At 37.9% G+C, this 25,490-nt stretch overlaps 1 protein-coding gene across 2 annotated transcripts in view; it reads left to right on the plus strand.

Moving 5' to 3' along the window:
• ZYG11B (zyg-11 family member B, cell cycle regulator) overlaps window positions 1-25,490 on the plus strand; it is a 130,235-nt gene that overhangs the window by 83,845 nt on the left and 20,900 nt on the right. For both annotated transcript variants that reach the window (XM_010591274.3, XM_010591273.3), the window contains exons 6-13: window positions 3,862-3,926; window positions 8,699-8,798; window positions 9,010-9,060; window positions 12,407-12,568; window positions 12,677-12,724; window positions 21,202-21,399; window positions 21,534-21,586; window positions 22,747-22,844. In XM_010591274.3, coding sequence (XP_010589576.1) covers window positions 3,862-3,926; window positions 8,699-8,798; window positions 9,010-9,060; window positions 12,407-12,568; window positions 12,677-12,724; window positions 21,202-21,399; window positions 21,534-21,586; window positions 22,747-22,844 — 775 coding nt within the window. The remainder of the gene's footprint in view (window positions 1-3,861; window positions 3,927-8,698; window positions 8,799-9,009; window positions 9,061-12,406; window positions 12,569-12,676; window positions 12,725-21,201; window positions 21,400-21,533; window positions 21,587-22,746; window positions 22,845-25,490) is intronic.

The following is a 25,490-nucleotide window of genomic DNA, read 5'->3' on the forward strand; positions in this document are numbered from 1 at the left end:
AAGTGCAAACCATACAAAACTTATTTTTCACCTGGATCTTGAGGTTGTGATGATCTCAGTAAACAGGCACAGAATATCTGCTCTGGGCCAGGCATTGTCAAGTGCAGGGATACAAAGATGAGCAAGATTTTTCATTTCTAGAAGTATGGTAGACTATATAACCTATCCAGCTTTCATGATGACATCTAAAATGCTGATTGAATTATTTTTTAAGTCTTTTAAAATTCAATAGTGAGTTGGCAAGTTAGTAAAACGTACTCAGGAGTCCAAAACCAACTGAAAATGGGATATCAGTATCGTGAATGAATCATTAAAGCCAGCTTTCCTCCTTGTGGGCAGTTGCCAAACTGGATGAACTTTGGGCTTTGTTTTTCATGGCATTTGGAAGCCAGGTGGACAGAAAACAAAATCCAGCATCCACTCAAAGTGTGGAATCTAATAAAAGACCCCTTGTATAAAGCTGTGATACCCCGCCCCTTCCCAGAACCACTTCCCAGTACCACTAAGGTACACCTTAGTGTAAGGGTATTATATGTAGTCTGCAAGCTTAGAAAAACAACAAGAGGTAAGATGGAAATAATAAAGATGAAACTAAAAATTAATTAAATAGAAAATAAAGGTACCATTGAATAAGGGAGGATCAACTTTGCCAAGAATTGGTTTTTTGAACGTTTTAATAATAATGACAAATCTTTGGCAAAATTGACCGAGGAAAGTTGAGAGAGAATGCAAACAAATAAGATAAGGAAACAGGGCAGGGAGGAGTGGGAAATGACTGCTTATGGACATGAGTTACTTCTGGGCTGATAAAAATTTCTAAAATTGATGGTGGTGATGGTTGCACAATTCTGTGAATATACTAAAAGCCGTTGAATTGTACACTTCAATAGATGAATTGTATGATATGTGAATTATATCTCAATAAAGCTGTTGTTTTAAAAAAAATGTTCATAATAGCAGTGCTTGTAATGACAACGAATTGGAAACAACCAAATGTCCCTTAGCCTGGGTTTCATCATACAGTGAAATAGTTAAAGGCAGTGAATGATAAATGAATTACAACTACAAACTAAACCCAGGTCAAGCTCAGTAACAAGTTGAATATAAAAAATTTCCGAAGAGTATATACAGTGTGATTCCATTTACTTAAACTTCAAAAACTTGCAAAACTATGTGATATTTAGGGATGCAAATATGTGTTAAAAACAATTTTTTTTTAAAAGCAAGGGACTGTTAAACAAATTCAGGCTGGTGACTCCTCTGAAAGGAGAGGAAATGGTAGGGAATGGAGAGGGGTAAACACGGTATGCTGATGGTGATGTTCTTAAACTGGGTGGTAAGTACACAGCTATTCATTGCATTGTTATTCCTTATACCCTTGCTACTCAAAGTGTGTTCTGCTCACCAGCTGTAGTGGCATCTCCTAGCAGGTTGTTAGAAATGCAGAATCTCAGATCTATCCCAGACCTATTGAATCTTTTTATAAAGATCCCTAGGTGATTTATATGCACATTAAAGTTTGAGAAGCAGCACCCATGGCTTATATACATTTTATAAATATTTTTCTGTATGTATAAATTCTTTAATAAAAGATTTTTAAATGACTCAAATTTTAAAAAATAAATAAGCTCCTGGGAACTCACGGATTAGTGAGAAAGTTGCATATTCTGTAAATTATTGTGTAAGTTCTTTTCTGTTATTTGAACTAAAAGCCACAGAAACTAGAGGAGAGTGATTAATCCAGCCAGCTAGATTGATGTACGGACAAAGGTCTCAGGTAAGACTTTAGTGGGGAGATGACATTTGGGTCAGATTTGGAAACATGAATAGGATCTCACATGGAGAGAAGCAGAGAAAGGCAGAAAAGCAGTGGACCTTATAGGAAAGTACAGGGCATTCCAGAAAGGACAAGTTGCTGTGACTGGAATGTAGGGTAGGTTGGGTGGTGTGGGATGAGGCCAGCAAAATCCAGCTTGGAGCCAGATTTGGTGAAGGCCAGAATAGAAAATCCTTGAATGTTTGCATATTTCAGGCTAAAAAAAAAAACACCCAGTGCTGTCAAGTTATAACCCCCCAAATTCAAAACTCTAGCTAAGTAGAGCTCGAAGGCTATAGCAAATGTCTTCGTTTTTTCTGCATTTGCCTGTGGTGTTTTCAGATGTGATAAGTCATAGGTCCAGTGAAATTTATCTTCTGTTACCATTTTAGCCAGTTAAGCTTAGCACCTCCTTAGTGAATTCAAGCAATGTGTCCCTGTGCTAAGTTCTGCAAATTCAGACACAGGAGTACATAATGCAGTCTAGTGTGGCAAGTACTAGGATAGAAATAAGTACTGTTGGGAGCACAGAAAGAGCATTGAGAAAATAAGGAAAGCTTCCTCAAAGAGGTAACATCTGCCCTGAGCGGAGTTGTGAAAGAAAATTAGGGTTTTTCCAGGCAAAAAAAGGAGGTAAAATGGGCTTTCCAACCAGAGGTAATAGAAATGGCTGTATTATCTCTCTTATCTCCATGGATTCTATACAAATGAACATGTCTGTTTGGGGAGAAGAGTGGGGGAGAAAGGTGGTATAGGGAGAAGGGTGCTCGGCTACATTTTGCAGACGACTATTCAGATTTCTAGGGAGGTAGATGGATCCCCAGGCATAGAGTCCAGCCTATCACCTCGATTACTTCTGCTGAATATAAAACTTACTGAGACGCCTTCTTAATTAATTATACGTGTACCTTACTTGTTCAATATAATCCACCTGGGATTTACTAGTACCGTGTCTTTTCTGTACCATTCCTTTTATTATATATAGTCTGTCTCTCCGATGAAAAAGATAGGATATTGGTTTTATCTTTTTTTTTCTCCTTGAGTAGCTTATATATCATTAGTCTGAGTTTTGCTTTGTGCCTATGATTGAACTCTCTTATAATGAGTTTTCTTTTTTAGATAGGAAATCTTCCAACTGTACACAGAAAGCTTTATAAAATATTAAAAGACCATTTTTCCAAACACAAAAAAATTAGTAGCATGCTATATAACTTTTTTTTTCCTATTTTTTTTTTTTATCCACACCTTAAAAATTCTTACTTTGCTTCCTGGGCCTAATGTCACTTACCGTTTTGTTATGATGGTGTACCTTCACTGTATTGATTGATGATTCCTATTCTCATTTACTCTTGTTTAATTGTACTGATTTGAAATTTATTTAAAAGATAGAGCCGAGTCTATCAGTTATTCTGTATTTAGAGGCTAATGTGTAGAAGACTAGTCCTGTGTACTATGGGTTAGAGTCAAGCTATCTTCAAAGCAGGCTGGCTTAAATTTTTTGATACTACTGTATGGTGGTGCAGTGATTGAGAGTTATGGCTGCTAACCAAAAGGTCCGCAGTTCGAATCCACCAGGCGCTCCTTGGAAGCCCTATGGGACAGTTCTACTCTGTCCTGTTGGATTGCTGTAATTTGGAATAAGCTCAACTGCAACAGGTTTGGCTTGGTTTGGTGTGTTAACCAGCTATAATTTTCAGCCATTGCTTTTGCCATTCTCTCATCTCAAAAACACACAAAAGACAAGATTATCTTCTCATAGGCTGCCAGAAGGGAGGGAGATTAGCAGGAATTTCCTGGCCTGTGAAGTTTCTTACCTAATGGAAGACAGGGAAAAAAATATGTGCAAGTAAGTTTATACAGGTCCAGTGTAAGTCAGTCTTTTAGCAGTAGATGAGCACAGTAAAGGTTATAAGAAGTTACTGGTACTTTATCAGTTTGCTACTTCTTCTCTTTTTTTTTTTCCTTTATACAGGCTACTTCTGTTTAAAAAAATAACAGTAAAATGATACTTTATTTAGGTTGTTTTTCTCCCTTTGATTTTTTAGTTACAGAAGAATTGCCTCCTTTCACTTTGCAGTGACCGGATCCTTCAAGATGTCCCATTTAACAGGCAAGTCATAGCCCTAGAATTTAAAATGGGGCAAACTGAATTTTAAAAATCTTTCTTGGGTCACTTCTTACCAGTTAGTATGTCCCTGGTGTAAGATTAATCGGGTGGATGGTATTGTGGGTTGCCTTACGGAATACTAAATGTACATCTCTAATATACTGCTTTGACATTCATGATAGCAGATTGGCCCTTGTTTGCATAGCCATTTGCTTAAGAATTTATATTGGTTACAGTTTTCAGAATATCTGTACAACTTGCTAGGCTATGTGGGCATCATTATCCCCATTTGAAAGATGAGGAAATTGAGGCATATATTTAGTGTCTTGCCCATGATTATATAATTAGTGGCTGCAAGGCTAGCAAGACTCAGGTCTTCTAGGTTCGGTGTTTTTTTTCTGTATTATACTTACTATTTGATAGTCAATTATGGAGGACACTTTTAAAGCAGAGGTTAAGGGAGGCCGTAAAACTGGATTCCATTAAGTATAAAGGGGTCTTAATTTTCTAAGATGTTGTGATTTGGAAGGTAAAAAGGCAATGGTTTTTCGTTTTTGTGGTTTTTTTTTTAATTGTATTTTTGGTGAAAATTTACACAGCAAATTAGGCTCCCTTTTAACAATTTTTATACATACTGTTCAGTGACACTGGTTACATTTTCCACATTGTGTCAACATTCTCATTATTTTTGTTCTGGTTGTTCCGTTTCCCATTAACCTAGCTTCCCTACCCCCTCCACCCCCCCGCCCCCCCGCCCCATCTTTGCTTTAGGGTAGATGTTGACCATTTGGTCTCAGGTAGATTTTTTTTTTTTAAAGGAGCATAGCACTCACAGATGATAGTGTTTATTTTATGAGCCAATGTATTATTTAGCTGAAGGATGACCCGCAGGAATGGCTTCAGTTCGAAGCTTAAAGGTTATCTCAGGGTGATAGTCTTGGGGGTTCCTCTAGGCTCTGCAGGTCCAGTAAGTCTGGCCTTTTGTTAAGAATTTGAGTTTCATTCTACAATTTTTTCCCATTCTATCCGAGATCATCTATTGTGTCCCTGGTCAAAATGGTTGGTAGTAGTACCCAGGCACCATCTAGTTATTCAAAAGGTGATGTTTTTTATGTTACTATTTCAGAATAGAGTTTTCTAATTATAGTATTTTGAAAAGGAAGTTTACACATCACAATCTAATGAAAAGTATATTTCTCAAACAACAGTTTTACTGTGATTTACTTTTAGTTGGGTAACAATACATTGTTATCTGGCATGGCTGAGGAATGAGGCATTCCATTTAATCTTTGAAATAGATAGCTTGGATAAAAATATAACTACATATTGCAGAGTTTTTAATGAATTTGACTATTGTAAATCATATCAAACTGTAAAGCTACAGGAAATATTTATTTGACTCAGAAAGGACTTCAGGATGCAATTTAATAAATATTGAACATCTATGCTGATACATAGTCCCTCTCCTAAAGATGCTTATCTAGCCAGAGGTTGGCAGACTTTTTCTTAAAGGGACAAATCATAAATATTTCAGGTTTGTGGGCCTTAAAGTCTCTGTTGAAACTACTTAACTCTGCCATTGTACCTGGAAAACATCCCTAGACAGTATGTTTAAAAAAATGGATTGGGCTATGTCCCAATAAAACAGGCCAGCCAGCAGGCAGTATTTTACCTGATCTAGCTCACTGATCTAGCCAGTGCACTTTGCTAGAATATGTGCTCTTTTACTCTGATCTAGCCAGTGCACTTTGCTAGAATGTGTGCTCCTTTGTGGTCAGGCTGTAATTGTTCATCTCTTTGTCTCTAGTGCTTAAATGAATGTTTAATGAATGGGTAGATGAATGATTAAATGAATATAATATAAAAAAGAATTTCCCATAGAAGTGTTGGCAGAATGCATTGGGTCCTCAAACAGGAGGGAAAGATATTATCTGATTGGTGATCATTAAAGACTTCTGTCTTAGCCACCTAGTGCTGCTATAACAGAAATACCACAGTTGGATGGCTTTAACAAAGAGAAGTTTATTCTCTCACAGTGCAGTAGGCTACAAGTCTAAATTCAGGGCACTGGCTCCAGGGGAAGGCTTTCTTTCTCTGTTGACTCTGGAGGAAGATCCTTGTCATCAGTCTTCCCTTGGTCTGGGAGCATCTCAGCACAGGAACCTCAGGTCAAAGGAAGCGTTCTGCTACTAGCGCTGCTTTCTTGGTGGTCTGAGCTTCCTGTGTCTCTCTGCTAGCTTCTCCCTTTTACATCTTGAAAGAAATTGGCTTAAGACAGTGGGGTGGGTAAGGAAAATAACATCAGATGACAAAATGGTAGACAATCCTAACCAAAACAAAACCAAACCCACTGCTGTCAAGTCAATTCCGACTCATAGCAACCCTATAGGACAGAGTAGAACTGCCCCATAGAGTTTCCAAGGAACTCCTGGAGGATTTGATCTGCCGACCTCTTGGTTAGCAGCTGTAGCACTTAACCACTACACCACCATGGTTTCCAGACAATCATACAATACTGGAAATCATGACCCAGCCAAGTTGACACATATTTTGGGGGGACATAATTCAATCCATGACCACTTCATGTTAGCAATGACACTTGAGATAATAAACGTGTATGAAACACTGTTGGCCAGGCAGTGAGCTAAGTGTTTTACATATGTTTATTCACTTCTCACAACAACTTGTGAAATTGTTACTCTTGTAGTCTTCATTTTACGGATGAGGAAATGGAGGCACAGAGAGGTTTAGTAATTTGCTCAAGGTGTTAGGGTAGTAAGTAGCAGAGTCGAGATTTAAGTCCAGAGCCTGCACTTTTTATATCATACTGTATTGCCTTGAAGATGGCAGCTGGTTGGGTTGATTGTTTTAGGCTATGGAAACTGCATGAACACATGCACGGTCGATAATAACTTATTTTATTATTATCATTAATATTTGGTACAACTAAAATTCAAATCCAGGACTGACTTAAGAATGTGTGTTCTTAGCTACTAGGCTATACTGCTTTGTAATTGTGGACATGTTTGGGGACTAGCGAGTAGTCCACCTTTGCAGAGAGCGTAAGGTGGGCAGGAAAGAAGATTTGAAAGTATATTGCCATGCCAGAGTCTTATTAGAATGCTATGAGTACAGGAGTGACATTATACCTAAGTCCTTTGACAGGTTTATTTATTACCAGTATGTAGGCACAAATTGAAGGGAAAGTACTGAAAGCAAAGAGGCCAATTAGGAGTCTCTTGCAGAAGAACAGAATGCCAGTAATGGGCCTCATTAGAGATGGCCTTCGGAATAGAAAGGAAGTAGTAGTAAATTTGAAGGAAGTTGCAGAGGATTAACCAACATCAATATAATCATTCAGCCAGTGTGTATTAAGCATTATTTACGTGTCGAGCACTGTGTTGGGTACTTGATATAAAGGGCTAAGTACAATATGGTCCCTTCTCTCCAGGGAGCTCACAGGCCAATGGGGGATTCAGGTGAGTCTACAGGTAATCACAGCTTTCTGACAAAGATATAAACAAAGTGTAAGCAGCAGTGAGAAGGCAATGATAAACTCATCAAGAAAAACTTCTCAAAGGAAGTGATATTTGAGCTGAGTCTCAAAGGATGAAACTATGGGTAAAATAATCAGCTATATTTTGTGGTGTCATCCTTTGTTTTTCTCCTTATCTCACATCCCACAATTAGTCTTTTGGCAAATCCAGCTCTGTGTTCAAACTATATCCAGAATTTGACCATTCTCTTCACTCCCACTTCTATCACTTTAGTCCAAGTATTTCTCAGCTGAACTATTGCAGTAGCCTCTTAACTGTTCTCCCTGCTTTTGGCCTTATCCCCTAAAGCTTATTCTAAAAACAAATGATAGAGTAATTAAAACATGTCAGTTCATGTCACTTCTGTACTCCAAATCCTCTAATGGCTTTACATCTAACTCAGAATGAAAGCCAATTCTTCACTAAGGCCTTACATGATCTGGCCCTCTTGTTACTTGTGACCTCATCTCTTACTACTCCGTGTTCTCTCTGCTCTGGCCTCACTGGCTTCCATGCTGTTTCTCAAAACCTCTAGACACACTCCCACTTCAGGGCTGTTATACTTCCCATTCTCTCTGCTTGGAATGCCTTTTTTCCCTAGATATTCTCATGATCAGTTCTCTTACTTCCTTGAAAGCTTTGATGAGGCCTTCCATAGAAACCTTATATAAAGTTTCAACATTTCATAACCCCCTTTCCCTGCTTTATTTTTTTTTCTCTCCATAGCATGTGTCAGTAACTAACCATACCATGTATTTTTACTAGCTTATCTGATTTATTATCAGTCTTCTCCACTAGCATGTAAGCTCAATGAGAGTCAGGACTTTTGTCTGTTTTGTTCACTGCTTTATCTCTAGCACCAAGAACAATACCAAGCACAAAGCAGGGACACAATAATTGTGAATGAATGAATGTTCTTCTGTTGGGCATTATGAAGAACCACAGAATACATAAACTATTACTATAGTATAAAAATGTTATAATTCTGGAAGATGAAATGCCAGACAGAGAGTTTTGACCATGTTTTCCAAATTCTGCTTCTTTACAAAGTGCTGTCAGAATTAATAATAAGGCACCATCTCCAAAATACCGTGTAATTGTTATTCTCTGTCAGTTCAGAGAGATTTTCCATTTCATTCTTACCTTCCTTCCTAAATTGTAGTATCAGTTCCCAGCTGGAGCTCTGAAACTGCACTCAGGGCACCAGGATTAATCTTGAAACCCTTTGTGTATTTTCAGGTTTGAAGCAGCCAAGCTTGTCATGCAGTGGCTCTGCAACCACGAGGATCAAAACATGCAAAGGATGGCAGTTGCTATAATTTCCATCCTGGCTGCCAAGGTACCTGAACTCTTGCTGGATAATTCTTTGTAGACAGCTGTTTCCCATTACAGTTACTATATTCCCCTAAATTTCTGTACCAGAGAGAGTCTGCCATTCAGGCTACATTCAATATGGCACTGTTCCAGGGCACTCTGAGATTTTAGTCTGACATTGGAGTCTGTTACAATGAATGAGTTCTTGGACATTTACCTTGTCTTCTTACTTGCAGCTTTCTACAGAGCAAACTGCACAGCTCGGTGCTGAGCTCTTCATTGTTAGGGTAAGTCTGTTATCTTCTCTAAGCAGGCCACTAGAGAGTGGTTTTTAGACAGTGTCGTGTATCTTCTGACATTTTGTATTTTTTTAAAAACGGTGTTACTTCTAAATTAACTTATTTTCTTTTTTCCCATAGAAATAGTTTTTATTCGTTCACAAAAGTGAAAAGAGCCCTGAACTAGAAGTCAGATAACCTAGGATCTAACCTTGAAAACTCACTTTGTGAATTTAGACAAGTTACTTGAACCATTGAGACCTAAAAATAACCCTTAAGGTCTTATCTAGTTCTAAAAGTCTATGATTTTTGTTATTTTTGAAGCAAATGTGGAGTTCTTACTCTAGGCATAAGATTGTATTCGGTGCTCTGGAGAAGAAAATAAAGAACTGGTATATGACTTTGCTTGCTTACAGTTCAGTTGAGGAAGTAATATATGTAATGGCTAGTGAAAAGTTAAAAAAACAAAAACCTTAAAGAGAGTAAATATAAACAGCATTTTAGGGAGGGCTGGAGGCAAATAAAATCCACTTAGCTTCCTGTCACCATCCTGGCATGAGGTATCTGAGCAGTAACAATAAAAGGTAAAATCATATGAGAGATTCTGCTTTTGTATGATTTAAAAATTATATATGTATGAGAAAGTGAAGTCATGCACTCATTTATAAAGGATCAGGTACCTGCCATCTTTCTAGATGCTGGGGGTTTATAATGAATTAGCTGTAACTCCTTCCCATAAGAAACTCACAGTATAGTAGAGAAAATAGCTGTAGAGACATGGTTGTAATGCAGTCTAATAAGCATAATAATAGAGGTTTGAATGATAAAGGAATGTTGTAAAGAGAGAAGACTGTAGTATAATGGAAAGAGTAAACATTCTAGAGCTGACATATCTGGGTTTATTTCCAATTCTATCACTTACTAGCTGTGCAATTTTGGGCAAGTCCAATAATTTTCTTGGAGGTGATAAAAAATACTTCATACAGTTATGAAGATTAAATAAGGAGAAAAAAATATAATTGAAGGAATATACATTAAGTACCTAGCACAAAATAAAAAGATGCTGGTTTTATTTTTACTGTTTTCAGGAAGGACATTCGAGATTTTGGAATGGCTTTTTATTGCTGTATGTGTGTCTCAGTAATTTTGACTAAAAAAAGGTATAAAAATTAAAAGGTTTTAAGGAAATAGTCTACTCGTGAAACTCTGGTGGCATAATGGTTAAGAGCTACGGCTGCTAACCAAAAGGTCGGCAGTTCAGATCCACCAGGTGCTCCTTGGAAACTCTATGGGACAGTTCTAGTCTGTCCTGTAGGGTCACTATGAGTCGGGAAAATCAAGCTTAGCTTAAGCGGAGATTAGTAGTAGTAGTAATAATGAATGGTCCCTAGGTGGTGCAGTGAGTTTGCACTTGACTGCTAAGCTAAAGGTTGGCAATTCAAACCCACCCAGCAGTGCCACGGAAGAAAAGGCCTGGCAGTTTGCTTCCATTAAAATTACAGTTAAGAAAGCCCTACTGAGCAGTTCTACTCTGTAACATATGGGGTTGCTGTGAGTAGGGCTTCAAACAGGTTCATTCCAGTTCAAACCCCTGCTGAGAAATTTGCATTTCTAATAGGTTCCCAGCTGATGCTAATGATTCCACCCCAGATATTCTGAATCAGAATCTACATTTTAATTTGGGGTCTTGGTAAAATGTTTTTTTTTTTTTTGATTTAGTGTTAGAGTTCCATAAGTTGGAATCCACTAATAACTACAAGAAGTGATGATGATGAAAGCTAACATACATTTTTTTGAGCTCTTAATTATCACTTCCAATTTACAAATGAGAAAACAAAGAAAGAGGTAAACAACGTTACACAGCTAGTCAGAGGCACAGATGATATTTAAGTGCAGCCAGCCCGATTCTGGTGCCATGCTTTTGACCACTACGCTATTAAGTTACCTAATTGTACTTAGATGTTTTTCTTAAAATTTTTTTCCTGTGTTGTGAATTACCTTTAATAATAAAAAAAATAATAATAGTATTCATTAATATTTTCTTATATGTTTTAGCAGAGCTTTCTTTTACCCCCAAAAGTATAATCTAAAAGTGGAAATATGGAATTACCTTTTAAACATTAAATTTCTTAGATAAAAGCTGCGATAGAAATAATTTACAAAGAGAATTTCAGAACTATTATCCTCTTTACATCCAATATAGATTTTCTCTTACAAGTGTACGTAGCTTATTCTTTCTTTTTTTCTTAAGGAAAACTTGGAGTTAGAATAGGTCTTCCAATTTCTACTCTCTCCTACAAAGTTGAAGGACTATGATCAAGTTACTTAATATTTCTCAGACTCAGTTACCTCTCCTGCCAAATGGGGTTAACTGTATACTACAATATAGAATATAGTTTGCTGATGCTTGATAAATGTTAGTTTCATATGCCCTTCTCCCCTCTACCTTTTTAATCCCAGGATCTGAAATAAGAATATGTTGTGACCAGTTGTGTAAAATAGTTATCCTAAGCTTTTAATATTTTTTTTTTAATATTTTGGTTTTAATTGTTATTTAGAGATGATTAGATTATTGGTATGATCAAAATAATAAAATATTTATGAAGACCCTATACACCTACTCCTCACTTATCGACTGTCTCATCATGGACATTTCACATTTACACAGTAGTAAAAAATCTGCTATCCGACTATTGTGCGCTGCCCCGGGGTATTTAACCCCAGTCTGGAACTCGGGGGGCTCTAGCTCCAACCGGCTAGCTCTTCCCCTCTCTCCTTCTGCCTCTCTCCTGGCATGCTTCACCCCTACCCCTCGTCCCCGCCTTGTGTGTGGGTACTGGGAGCTGGCACAGGTGGAGGGCTGCACTCACCTCTGCAGGGCCACTGGGCACCACCCAGCCGACCGCCCCGCTTCTCGCACCAAGTGCACCGCGGAGCCTGAGCTGGGACGCCGGGCGGCTGAGGATGCCTGGCCAGCAGCCCGCAGCATGGATTCGGATTCCTGCGAGCAGAGTGAGGGCAAGCTCATGACCTCTGCAGGTACAGAGGGGCCGTGGCCGCCCGCTGGGAGGGTTGGGGTAGGGGAAGAGGGGAGGCTGGGGCAGGAAATCGCAAGTATTTCACTAATGCCAATTTTCGCCTAATGACCTGGTCTTTGGAACCTAAAAAACCACGTGGATAAGTGAAGAGTGGGTGTACTTTTTACCTGTTTGAAGAAAGTCTAATCCAAGGGTCTGTTTGGTGTACTTATAAAAACCTTTAAACGAAATGCTTTAAGCTGTGAGACCATTTCTCATGGATTTGTGGTTATTGCAATTCAAAAACATGAGAACTTAATTCTATTTTCTTCTTTCAGCAACTTCTTCAAATAGTGAAGCAGAAAACCAATCAAAATTCCGTGGACACTACTTTGAAGTTTACATTGAGTGCGCTTTGGAACCTCACAGATGAATCCCCAACCACATGCAGACACTTTATTGAAAACCAAGGGTTAGAACTCTTCATGAGGGTTCTAGAGGTTAGAATGGGAATTTAGTTTACAGTTTTGACATTTATTGGTTTATTAAGCATTTATTTACTATATTTGGTTCTTTACTAGTTATAGGTTTCTCTTTCTTTTTTATAGTCTTTCCCGACTGAGTCATCCATTCAACAGAAAGTCCTAGGACTTCTGGTAAGATATAAGTACTTCCTTCTGGATTTCAAGCTGTAATTATTTTCCATCTGAGATAATACTTTGAAAGTTGCTACTATGATATTTATAAACATTTAATGACATTGGAAAATACATACAATGTAATTATTATGTGAAAAAACCGGGCTATAAAGCTTTGTATACATATACGATTTTAACCACATTAATATAGGAAAAAAGTAAATTATACTTTACATTTTTTATAATGTACACTGTTTTAAAGTTAGCATGTTTTACTTTTATAATCAGAAAAAAGACCTCATTTTAAAATGTCTGTAACCTACAAGTGTTTTTAGATGCTATGCTTTGTAATTAATAATTACTACCTAAAGAATTGCTTTACAAGTCAAATATTTCATAATATATTTGGATATAGGCTAAGATGAGCCCTCTAGGATTTTGAGGCAATGATGAAGAGAGAATCAAATGTTTTGTTCCTTTTCATCACTGCAGCAGGTTAAGTGCCTATGTGGTAAAAGCCATTTTAGAGCAGACGTCTGCTCTCAAGAAATTAGATCAAAAGAGGCATAGGTTAGTGAATAAAAAAAAATGTGACTTGTGTTTGTTTTCAGATGCAGGAGTATAACAGGCTGAACAATGAACAGATGAATTTTGAGAGAGTTGAGGGCTGGTATTTCATCAGGAACATAAAAAAAGATCTATCTATTCATTGTAACTTGGTTAGTTCTGTATAGTAGAAAATAGAAAACCTAAATGTCCATAATTTGTTGTTGTTGTTAGGTGCCATAGAGTCAAGTCCAACTCATAGCAACCCTGTACCACAGAATCAAACACTGTTGGTCCTGCATTACCCTTACGATTGTTGTTATGCTTGAGTCCATTGTTGTAGCCACTGTGACAATTCCATTGTGGGTGTTCCTCTTTTCTGCTGACCCGGTACTTTACCAAGCATGATGTCCTTCTCCAGGGACTGATCCCTCCTGAGACATATCCAAAGTGCGTAAGACACAGTCATGCCATCCTTGCTTCTAAGGAACATTCTGGTTGTACTTCTTCCAAGACAGATTTGTTCGTTCTTTTGGCAGTCCATAGTATATTCAGTATTCTTTGCCAACATCACGATTCAAAGGCATAAGTTCTTTTTTGGTCTTCCTTATTCATTGTCCAGCTTTCACATGCATATGATACAATTGAAAATACCATGGCTTGGGTCAGGTCCATCTTTGACTTCAAGGTGATGTCTTTGCTTTTCAACGCCTTAAAGAAGTCCTTTGCAGCAGATTTGCTGAATCGAGTGCGTCTTTTGATTTCTTGACTGCTGCTGCCATGGCTGTTGATTGTGGATCCAAGTAAAATGAAATCCATGACAACTTCAGTTTTTTCTCTGTTGATCATGATATGGCTTATTTGTCCAGTCGTGAGGATTTTTGTTTTCTTTATGTTGAGGTGCAGTCCATACTGAAGGCTGTGGTCTTTGATCTTCATCAGTAAGTGCTTCAAATCTTCTTGACTTTCAGCAAGCAAGATTGCGTGATCTGCATAACACAGGTTGTTAATGAGTCTTCTTCCAATCCTGCTGCCCTGTTCATATAGTCCAGCTTCTCAGATTGTTTGCTCATCATACAGGTTGAATAGATACAGTGAAAGATAAAACCCTGATGCATACCTTTCCTGACTTTAAACCAATCAGTATCCCCTTGTTCTGTCGGAACAACTGCCTCTTGATCTATGTATAGGTTCCTCATGAGCACAGTTAAGTATTCTGGAATTCCCATTCTTTGCAATATTATCCATAATTTGTTATGATCCACATAGTCGAATGCCTTTGCATAGTCAGTAAAACACAGATAAGTAAACATCCTTCTGGTATTCTCTGCTTTTAGCCAGGATCCATCTGACATCAGCAATGATATCCCTGGTTCCACATCCTCTTCTGAATCTGGCCCCAATTTCTGGCAGTTCCCTGTTGATATACTGCTGCAGCCATTTTTGAATGATCTTCAGCAAAATTTTGCTTGCATGTGATATTAATGATATTGTTCGATAGTTTCTGCATTCTGGATCACCTTTCTTGGGAATAGGCATAAATATGGATCTCTTCCAGTCGGTTGGCCAGGTAGCTGTCTTCTAAATTTCTTGGCGTAGACTAGTGAGCACTTCTGGCGCTACATCCATTTGTTGAAACATCTCAATTGATATTCCGTCAATTCCTGGAGCCTTGTTTTTCGCCCGCACCTTCAGTGCAGCTTGGACTTCTTCCTTCAATACCACTGGTTCCTGATTATATGCCACCTCATGAAATGGTTGAATGTCAACTAATTCTTTTTGGTATAATGACTGTATATCCCTTCCATCTTCTTTTGATGATTCCTGTGTTGTTTAATATTTTCCCCATAGAATCCTTTGCTATTGCAACTCGAGGTTTGAACTTTTTCTTCAGTTCTTTCAGCTTGAGAAATGCCAAGCGTGTTCTTCCCTTTTGTTTTTCTATTTCCAGGTCTTTGCATATGTCATCATAATACTTTACTTTGTCTTCCCGAGCTGCCCTTTGAAATCTTCTGTTCAGCTCTTTTACTTCATCATTTCTTACTTTTGCTTTAGGGGCTCGACGTTTCAGAGCAAGTTTCAGAGTCTCCTCTGACATCCGTCTTGGTCTCTTCTTTCTTTCCTGTCTTTTCAATGACCTTTTGCTTTCTTCATGTATGATGTCATCTGGTCTTCGGTCATTAATTAGTGTACAAACTGTCAAATCTATTCTTGAGGTGGGATATACTCAAGGCTGTACTTTGGCTGTTCTGGACTTGGCTCTGATTTTCTTCAGTTTCAACTTAAACTTGCATATGAGCAATTAATGGTCTGTTCCATAGTCAGCCCCTCGCCTTGTTCTGCCTGATGATATTGAGCTTTTCCATCGTCTCTTTCCACAGATGTAGTCGATTTGATTCCTGTGTATTCCATCTGGCGAGGTCTCATGTGTACAGTTGCCGTTTATGTTGGTGAGAAAAGGTATTTGTGTTGAAGAAGTCGTTGACCTTCAAAATTCTATCATTCAATCTCCGGCATCATTTCTATCACTAAGGCCATATTTTCCAACTACTGATCCTTCTTCGTTTCCAACTTTTGCATTCCGATCACCAATAATTATCAATGTATCCTGATTGCATGTTTGATCAATTTTAGACTGTAGAAGCTGATAAAAATCTTTAATTTCTTCATCTTTGGCCCTCATGGTTGGTGCATAAATTTGAATAATGGTCTTATTAACTGGTCTTCCTCGTAGGCATATGGATGTTATCCTATCACTGACAGCGTTGTACCTCAGGATAGATCTTGAAATGTTTCTTTGAGGAAAGCCACACCGTTCCTCTTCACATTGTCATTCCCAGCATAGTAGACTATATAATTGTGCAATTCAAAAAGGCCAATACCAGTCCATTTCAGCTCACTAATGCGTAGGATATCAATGTTTATGCATTCCATTTCATTTTTGACAGTTTCCAGTTTTCCTATATTCACGCACTGTACATTCCAGGTTCCAGTTATTAATGGATGTTTGCAGCTGTCTCTTCTCATTTTGAGTCGTGTCACATAAGCAGATGAAGGTCCCAAAAGTTTTAGTCCATCTGTGTCATTAAGGTTGACTCTACTTTGAGGAGGCAGCTCTTCCCCAATCATCTTTTGAGTGCCTTCCAATCTGGGGGGCTCATCTTCCAGCACTATATCAGACAATGTTCTGCTGCAATTCATAAAGTTTTCACTGGCTAATGCTTTTCAGAAGTAGGCTGCCGGGTCCTTCTTCCTAGTCTGTCTTAGTCTGGAAGCTCAGCTGAAACCTGTCCTCCATGGGTGACCCTGCTGGTATCTGAATACTGGTGGCGTAGCTTCTGGCATCACAGCAACATGCAATATCCATAATAGGGGAATTATTAAATAAATCACAGTATTTGATTGCCTTATTCAGGGTTCATATGATTGTAAGATACCAAAGTTGAGTCAAGTCATTTAAAGGATTTATAAAGCTCTGATAAGGCTTTAAAAATGCCTTTTTTTTTTTTTTTAGAGGAATGCATGCTTTTTTTTTTTACTTACAAGGATTGCTTGCTTATTATAACTAGTGAAATAGTTCAAAGATATATAAAAATATTTAAGACTCTTTCCCTGGCCTTTCATCGTTTTCAGCTTCATGACATAATTAATACAGCTTGATGTGCTTCCTCCCATATCTTTCTCCATTACCTTATGAATAAATTTTTTCCAATAACCTGTTTTTAGATATTGTTTCTAATTTTATGCATTCAGAGAACACACTTTGCTTGATTTGAGTCATTTTGAATATACTGAGACTTGGGTTATGGCCCAGAATATGGTCTATCTTGGTAAATGTTCTGTGTGCACTTGAGAAGGATGTGTATTCTGCTGTTGTTGAGTATTAAAAAAATAAAATAAACCTGTGACCATCTAGTCAATTCGAACTCATACCAACCCTATAGGACAGGGTAGAATTGCCATATAGGGTTTCCAAGGAGCAGTTGGTGGATTTGAACTGCCAACCTTTTAGTTAGCAGCCAAGCTCCTAACCACTGCTCTATTAGGGCTCCTGTTGTTGACTGTACCTAAAACACCAAACCCGTTGTCATCAAGTTGATTCTGACTCATAGCAACCCTATAGGACAGGGTAGAACTGCACCATAGAATTTCCAAAGAGCAGCTGGTAGATTCAGACCACTGACTTTTTTTGGTCAGCAGCCTGAGCTCTTAACCACTGTGCCATCAGGGCTCCATTGCTGGGTATAGTGCTCTATAAATATCAATCGGGTCTAGTTGGTTGATAGTCAAGTATACTGTGTGCTTCAAATCAGAAGGTCAGCAGTTTGAACCCACTGGCCGTGCTCCATGGCCACCAGGGCAGCACAGGTAAGAGGAACCCAAAGAGAACCAGGCAGTTTTGCTGAGCTAAGGAGACAGAGATCAGAGTTCAAGGTAGCCAAAGCAGTAAAAATTAATAGAAAGGAAAAAGCTCCACAAAGAGAGAGAGCTCCAGAAACCTAGCTAGAGAGAAGGCCTCTCAAGTCTTTGGCTGAGTACTAATATGGAGTGAAACTCCATGAGGCTAGGGAAAGAACCATCAGAAATCCATACATGAACAAATCCCAGAGCTCACACAGGGCTGGAAGAATTCATATTTCCACATGCCAGAGTGAAGATCTGTGGCTGCTAACCAGAAGGCCAGCAGTTCAAATCTGCCAGACGCTCCTTGGAAACTCTGTGGGGCAGTTCTAGTCTGTCCTGTAGGGTCAGAAGAAGTCGGAATTGACTTGATGGCAGCGGGTTACCTGTGCTACAAGTTACATTTTTTGTATTCCCTCTCTCAGGAATCACATTTCTACACTGCCTATTGTCCAGTGTCTGAAAACAGTTCTCTCATATATTTTGTCTGGTTTTCTAGTAACTTGTTTACAGCAGGCTGTTCTGTTTTGTCCTGTTCCTTTTTTTTTTTTAATGTTGGTCTCAGGGTCTTCTCTTGTATTTTTGAATACTTCTTTTATCAGTTTAATTTTATTATGCATTTACTGTCTTGTATTATATGAGGCTCTTGGGAGTCTAATCTATTGTGCTTGATGATTCTCACTCATTGTGAATTGTAATTTAAGACTGTGATGTCATCTTTTGCAAGTCTTTGAGTTCAAGATGTATCCTCCCAGAAGGGCTTTATATTTTTTTCCACCAAGCTTGGAGGAGATGGAAGATCACCTTTTAAAATTTTTTGTTTTTATTATTTTACAAGGCTTTTTATTTGTTTTATTTTTGTCATTATAACAATGATACATGCTCTGTGTAACAAATATAAATAGGGAAGAATATAAAATATGAATGTAAATGCTTTTTCTTGTTTGTAACATGAAATTAGAGGGGGAGCTTAAGAGACATTGATTAGTCATTGATGCTGATGGGAAAAGTTACGATTATAGACATTCATGTAGTGAGTACAGTTAAACTTGTCTCTTCCACCTCCTTTTTTCCATGATTGAAGAAGAAACTTGTTGGTCATTATAGAGTATACATTTGTACGTGATGCCTTGCATTTTTGGTTAATGTAGAATGACTTAGACTAAGGAGTGAATAATCTCTTAACAATTAAAAGGCTGGGGTTGAACACAGACTTATGTGGTTACAAAGGGGGGAGGGAGGGAGGGAGGGAAAGGGCTTTTTATTGATCAATCTGTAGATAAGAACTGCTTTGGGTGAAGGGAAAGACAACACTCAATACAAGGAAGGTCAGCCTAATTGGACTGGATTAAAAGTAAAGAGGTTTCCGGGATAAAATGAAAGCTTCAAAGGTCAGCGAAGCAGGGGCTGGAGTCTGGGGAACTTGGTTTGAGGGGACTTCTAAGTCAATGGGCAAAACAATTCTATTATGAAAACACTCTGCATCCCACTTCGAATTGTGGCGCCTGGGGTCCTAAATGCCAACAAGCGGCCATCTAAAATACATTAATTGGTCTCAACCCACCTGGAGCAAAGGCAAAGGAAGAACACCAAGGTCACACGACAACTAAGAACCCAAGAGACAGAAAGGGCCGCATGAACCAGAGACCTACATTATCCTGAGACCAGAAGAACTAGTTGGTGCCTGGCCACAATCGATGTCTGTCCTGTCAGGGAGCACAACAGACAACTCCTGAGGGAGCAGGAGACCAATGGGATACAGACCCCAAATTCTCATTAAAAGACCACACCTAATGGTATGATTGCGACTAGAGGAATCCCAGAGACAATGCTCCCCAGAACTTCTGATGGCACAGGACAGGAACCATCCCCGAAGACAAATCATCAGGCATGAAAAGGACTGGTCAGTGGGGGGGAGAGAGATGCTGATGAAGAGTGAGCTAATTAAATCAGGTGGACACGGGAGAATGTGTTGGCAACTCTTGACTGGAGGGGGGATGGGAAGATAGAGAGAGAGGGAAGATGGCAAAATTGGCACGAAACGAGAGACTGTAAGGGCTGACTCAATAGGGGGAGAGCAAGTGGGAGAAGGGAGTAAGATCTATGTAAATCTACATGTGACAGACTGATTGGAATGGTAAATGTTCACTTGAAGCTTAATAAAAAAAAAAAAGGCTGGGGTTGTTAGTTTCTAAGTAATGGAGTCTATGTGTTAAGAGAATTATGATTTCTTATTAAATCAGATTAAGTCTTAAGAATGAAGATTAATCTTGGGAGTAGTGAGATAAGTTGGCTTTCATATACTTTGGGAGAAGATCAAGCAGTCTAAATTGTCCCCCAATTGTTTCCCATATGAACAAAGGGCTTCCTTATGTACTGCCTGTGTAAGCTATCACACCCCAAGTTCAGATAAAACACCTGGCATCTGAAGGCCAGCAGTATCCCGGCAAGGCTTTGGCATTCAGCGGAGGTCTAAGGCTGTGAAATTTGTAAGACACAAGACCACCATACTGCTCAATTAGATGGATGCTATTTTGGCTTCATCTTACTTAGGCTTTCCACAGCATTCAGAACTGCTAATCCCTTCATCATTTTGTTATACTCACCCCTTTCTGCCTTCTAGATACCACACTCTCCTGACTCTCACTTGTTGTTGCTTCTCACTTTCTCTAGACCATACCCAAAACCAAAAACCAAACCCACTGCCGTTGAGTCGATTCCAACTCATAGCAACCCTATAGGACAGTAGAACTGCCCCATAGGATTTCCAAGGAGTGCCTGGTGGATTTGAACTGCTGACCTCTTGGTTAGTAGCTGTAGCACTTAACCACTATGCCACCAGGGTTTCCCTAGACCATACAGATGGTGTAAATTTGAACTACAGTCTTGTAGGACAGGCTCATGATTATACACTGCAGGGCAAGACTTTTCCCTTTAGGCCAGAGCTCAGATTACAAGAGACAATCCTGTTTATTGTAATCCTGTAAGTAGACTTACATAGTAGACCTATGTAAGTCTACTGTTTCATTGAGGAGTAATCCTTTGAAACTCTTGGCCTTCTGTGGGCAGTCTCAATTCCTATTTCTAGCCCTTACTTTTTACCCTTGCATGGCTATTAAAACCCAATTCTCTTGCCCCTACAAGTCAGTAATTGCCTGGCTTTAGTTTGTTTTCTTGCTGCTTTTTGACCCCAGCAAGTATAGTTACTTAGTTAAAGGATGTTAGTTATTTTCAGCCATAATTTCTAGATATTTTATAGCATGAGAGTTTTTAGGTTATCTAATTTGCCATTTTATCTGAAAAGGAAATCCCTACTGTTTATTATTTTACTGTTTGGGGAGGAAAGAAAAAAATCACCCATAATCCCACTATCCTAACATAGGAATAATCTTCGCATTTTGTCCATGTGCAGATACATGTTTAAATCATTGTAATCTCTGTTCTTTCTTAAAGTGCAAAGAATCTCTCTTCTTTCTTAAAGTGTAAAGAATCATTTAGCCCTTTATTGTATGTATTACTTTAATTTTTATGTCTTCTTTTGTTTCCAGAACAATATAGCTGAAGTACAAGAATTGCATTCTGAATTAATGTGGAAGGATTTTATAGACCACATCAGTAGCCTTCTACACAGTGTTGAAGTGGAAGTCAGTTACTTTGCAGCTGGAATTATTGCCCATTTAATATCCAGAGGTGAACAAGCCTGGACTTTGAGCCATAGCCAGAGGAATTCTCTTCTGGATGATCTGGTAGGATCATTTGATATTTTCTGGAAACAAATGAAAATCACTCATAGTGGTCAAACTGTCAAAACCTCATAATGTAATAGTGTAGTGCTAAATAAATATTATAACCTTTTGTGTGTGTGTCTTGTGTCTTGTAGCATTCAGCTATTTTGAAATGGCCAACTCCAGAGTGTGAGATGGTAGCATACAGGTAATTATCATGATAATTAATATTAACTCAGCAATGTAGTCATTTGCTTCCCTAGAGATCATTTCTATGGAATGTAGTTTTTCCCTTAGCCATCTATCTTAGAACTTGCTTTAAAAGAGGCAAGGGATTTTGACTTTGTTGTGCCACCTGCCATTTAGCAGTCCTTTCTTCATTCCACATTTATTGAAGACAAGTGCCAGGTACTTGTTCTGTGCTTTATGAAATTCAAAGATGAATGTGGCACGGTGCCTGCACACAAGAATCATACAGTGTAGTGAGGTAGACCAGGTGTGAATCAGGTATAATTCACCGTTACGCTAGATATGTGCTAGGCAGTTAAAGATGAGAGGACTTAAAGCTACACTGAAAAATCATAAAAAGCTTCTAGAGGAGGTGATTTGTGAGCTGGATTTTGAGAGATTAATTAAGTAGGGGCAGGAAATTTCAGGAGAGGAAACAATGTGTCAGTACAAAGTAGTGTAAAACAACAAGACACATTGAAGGAACTAGAAGTAGCATCAGATTAATTTGGGCAGACAGGTTGTAATCATATATTGTAGCGCATACTGTATGCCTGACTATAACAGTTTGGTAACTTGATAGCTATGTTATTAATTACCTGAAATTATCCAGTTTGTGGTATAATTTTATTATGACTTATTTTTGTGGTCTACTTTGTAAATGGTGATGGTTCCAACATCTTTGACTTCCCTAACTTATATTTTACCCATTTTTGTGCAGAAGACCAGTAGAAATAGAAAAGTTAATTCTAGACCCTCTTGATGGTGTTCTACCAGTTATCGACTGACTTCTTTTCTTAGTTTCCAATTCAAGATCTGTTATTCTTTAAACATGTACTTCTGTGATAAAAAACGTGCTTTTGAAAAAAATGTTTTTCTCTGTTAATACCTTTTTCTGATACCCTTTCATCTTCTATACCAAAACTTAAGTCTGAATGCACTCCTTTCTGAAACAGCTGAGACAAAGAAAAGATGTTCCATAGCTCATTATATTACTCCAGAAATTGTTGTTGTTGTTTGCCACCCAGTCCATTATGACAGAGTATGAAATTTCTAGAAGGTAAATTTTAGGACTCATTGCTTTAGAGAATGACACTAAGTATAGGATGTAATTTGAATTACTTTTCTTTGACTCTTTAGGTCCTTCAATCCATTTTTCCCATTACTTGGCTGTTTTACAACACCAGGAGTCCAGCTGTGGGCAGTTTGGGCCATGCAACATGTCTGTAGCAAGAATCGTATGTACCAGAAGAGAGAGCTATGTTTTTCTTTTTCAAGTGAAATGTTCCTTTCTCTTACCCTTTAATATTTGGAAAGTCATTTCTAAATTGTGTGTTGAAATGATTTTTAAGGATATATACTCTTAAAAATACTATGTAAGATGATCTTAGGTTATAAACAAAATTTATTCTTTGAGAATGATACGAAATGACAGTGGCACATGAGACTTACAATGTCCTAACTTCATGGAATTTAAAGATTAGGAGCCTACAGTGAGTCCATTTAGTTGGGCACAAGGTCCTACAAAGATCCAGTGCTTACGGTACTTTCCAGTGCCCCATCTTCATTCATCAAAACTTCCATTGTTAGTTCAAGACCTTGCTTTCAACACCCGTGGTCCCTGGAGAAGAAGAGCATTTATAACAGGTTCCAGATCATTCTTTCTTGAAGGTTGTGATGCAACTCTTTGTCAATTATTTATTAATATAAATTCATTCCACAAATTATCTGGGATGTTGTTCAAGAAACATAGAGTAAAATAATAAGGTATAAATTTAAAAATAAGTCTGTACTGAGGAAAGATAATTAGAAAAAGAGCTAAGGGAGGGAGGGAAAATAGTTGAATATAGACATGTAGGCCATACATAGAGATTCACAGACTTTTTATAGCTGGGCTGGAAGTAATCAACTACATGGTTCACACTCCTATAAGAAGGAGGAAAAAAAATTTTCTTGGGGGTAGAGAAGTTTTTTTGAGTAGTTAACTACAGATTAAATTTTTATATAGGACGTTGTTATTGTAGCTGTTAGGTGCTGTCAAGTCAGTTCAGACTCATAGCAGCCCTATAGGACAGAGTAGAACTGCCCCATACGGTTTCCAAGGAGTGGCTGGTGGATTTGAACTGCTGACCTTTTAGTTAGCAGCCGAGCTTTTAACCTCTACACCACCAGGGCTCCATATAGGATGTTAGTAGGGGACATATTATAAAAGGTCTTATATAGGAGATGTGAGAGTTGTTTTTTAACAATATCCTTATAGCAGAGGCAGTAATAGTTTGTAAGATTATTTCTTATTTGATGAAAACCTAATGCATAGCACCAAAAGACAGCTCAGATAGGCAAGAAAGAGACTTTAAAGAATAGTAAGTGACAGAGAAAACTGCTTTGTACCCACCTAAACACCTTTTTTAAACACCTACCTAGAGGCTTCTCTGATTCCTCCCACAAAATTTTCCAGAAGCAGAGTTGTTCATTCATAAACATAATAATGCTTCATTAGGTGTCTTAAACTGCCTCTGTTCTAAAAGTTTTCTCCCTTTACTGGACCTACATGTTCTGAGATCTCCCTAGCTTCTTAAAAGTCTATCCCATCTTACTCCTATCCCTCTAGAATGGACCATAACTCAAAGATTGGAGAAAATAAAATACAATAAGTAAATAATGGTGCGTTTTTAATATAAATGTCTATTTTTGTGACCACTTTTAGGTGTTAGTGTTTTTTAAAGTTTACTTTATAGAAAGATAGCCCAGAAGAATTTATTCTAAAAGGCAGCAATATTTGGAGAATGTTAGAATATTTTATTCCCAATCCAAGTAGTTCAAGTTCTTACCTTCTTTCTTTCCTGGATAATATGTTTATGTTTAAAATAGAATTTACTTCTCAGTTTGTATTAAAATGTTTTAATACTGCTTACAGCTTTTAATAAGTAAGAGATGGTATAGAATAGTGGTTAAGAGCATGAGAGAATCTACTTGGATTCAAATTGTGCACCACCACTTACTGTCTATGCCATGTTTAGCAAATTATTAAGCCTGGGGCTTTAGTTTTCACATCTGTTTAATGGGTATAATAATAGTATTATATAATGATAATAGTATTATCATTATAATGTGCACTTTTCCATACTTTAAAAAGTTTTTGACAACATGGCTTGCAGTAATCACCTTATCTTTACTGTATGGCTCTACATTTATTAAATGAACTTATTAGTTTATATTACTACTCCCCTATTGATAACATTAGGTAGTCTACCTTTTAACTTTAAAATTTTGTTGAAAAGTTTGTTTTCACAGAGCTATTCATTTTAATGTTATTTATGATAGTAAATAATTACAGAAGTCTAGCAATAGAGAAATGTTAAATAATATTGAAATACCCAGACAGTGTAATATTGGCATGTGATTATAAGTGAAGAGGCATAATAGAAAAGTATATAAGCAGCAACTTATACTCTGGGCCATGACAAACCAAACCCGTTGCCACCAAGTCGATTCCGACTCATAGCAACTCTATAGGACAGAGTAGAACTTCCCCATAGGGTTTCCAAGGAGCGCCTGGTGGATTCAAACTGCCGACCTTTTGGTTGGCAGCCATAGCACTTAACACAGAGTAACTAATATCAGATGAGCCTTCCAGCCATAAACAACTGGAAAATATGAAACACCTCTTTCTAGACATTGGACAAAAAGGCAATAAGAATTTTTATCAGCACAATAGATGCAAAAAAAGCATTTAACAAAATCCAACATCCAATCCTGACAAAGGGCATCTAAGGAAAACCTATAGCTAACATCAGAATTAATAGTGAAAAACTAAATGTGAATGCATTCCCTGTAAGCTCAGAAACAAGGCAAGGATGACTGATCTCACTATTCAACATTGT

Source organism: Loxodonta africana, chromosome 3 (genome assembly GCF_030014295.1).
Source record: "Loxodonta africana isolate mLoxAfr1 chromosome 3, mLoxAfr1.hap2, whole genome shotgun sequence".
Classification (NCBI taxonomy): domain Eukaryota; kingdom Metazoa; phylum Chordata; class Mammalia; order Proboscidea; family Elephantidae; genus Loxodonta; species Loxodonta africana.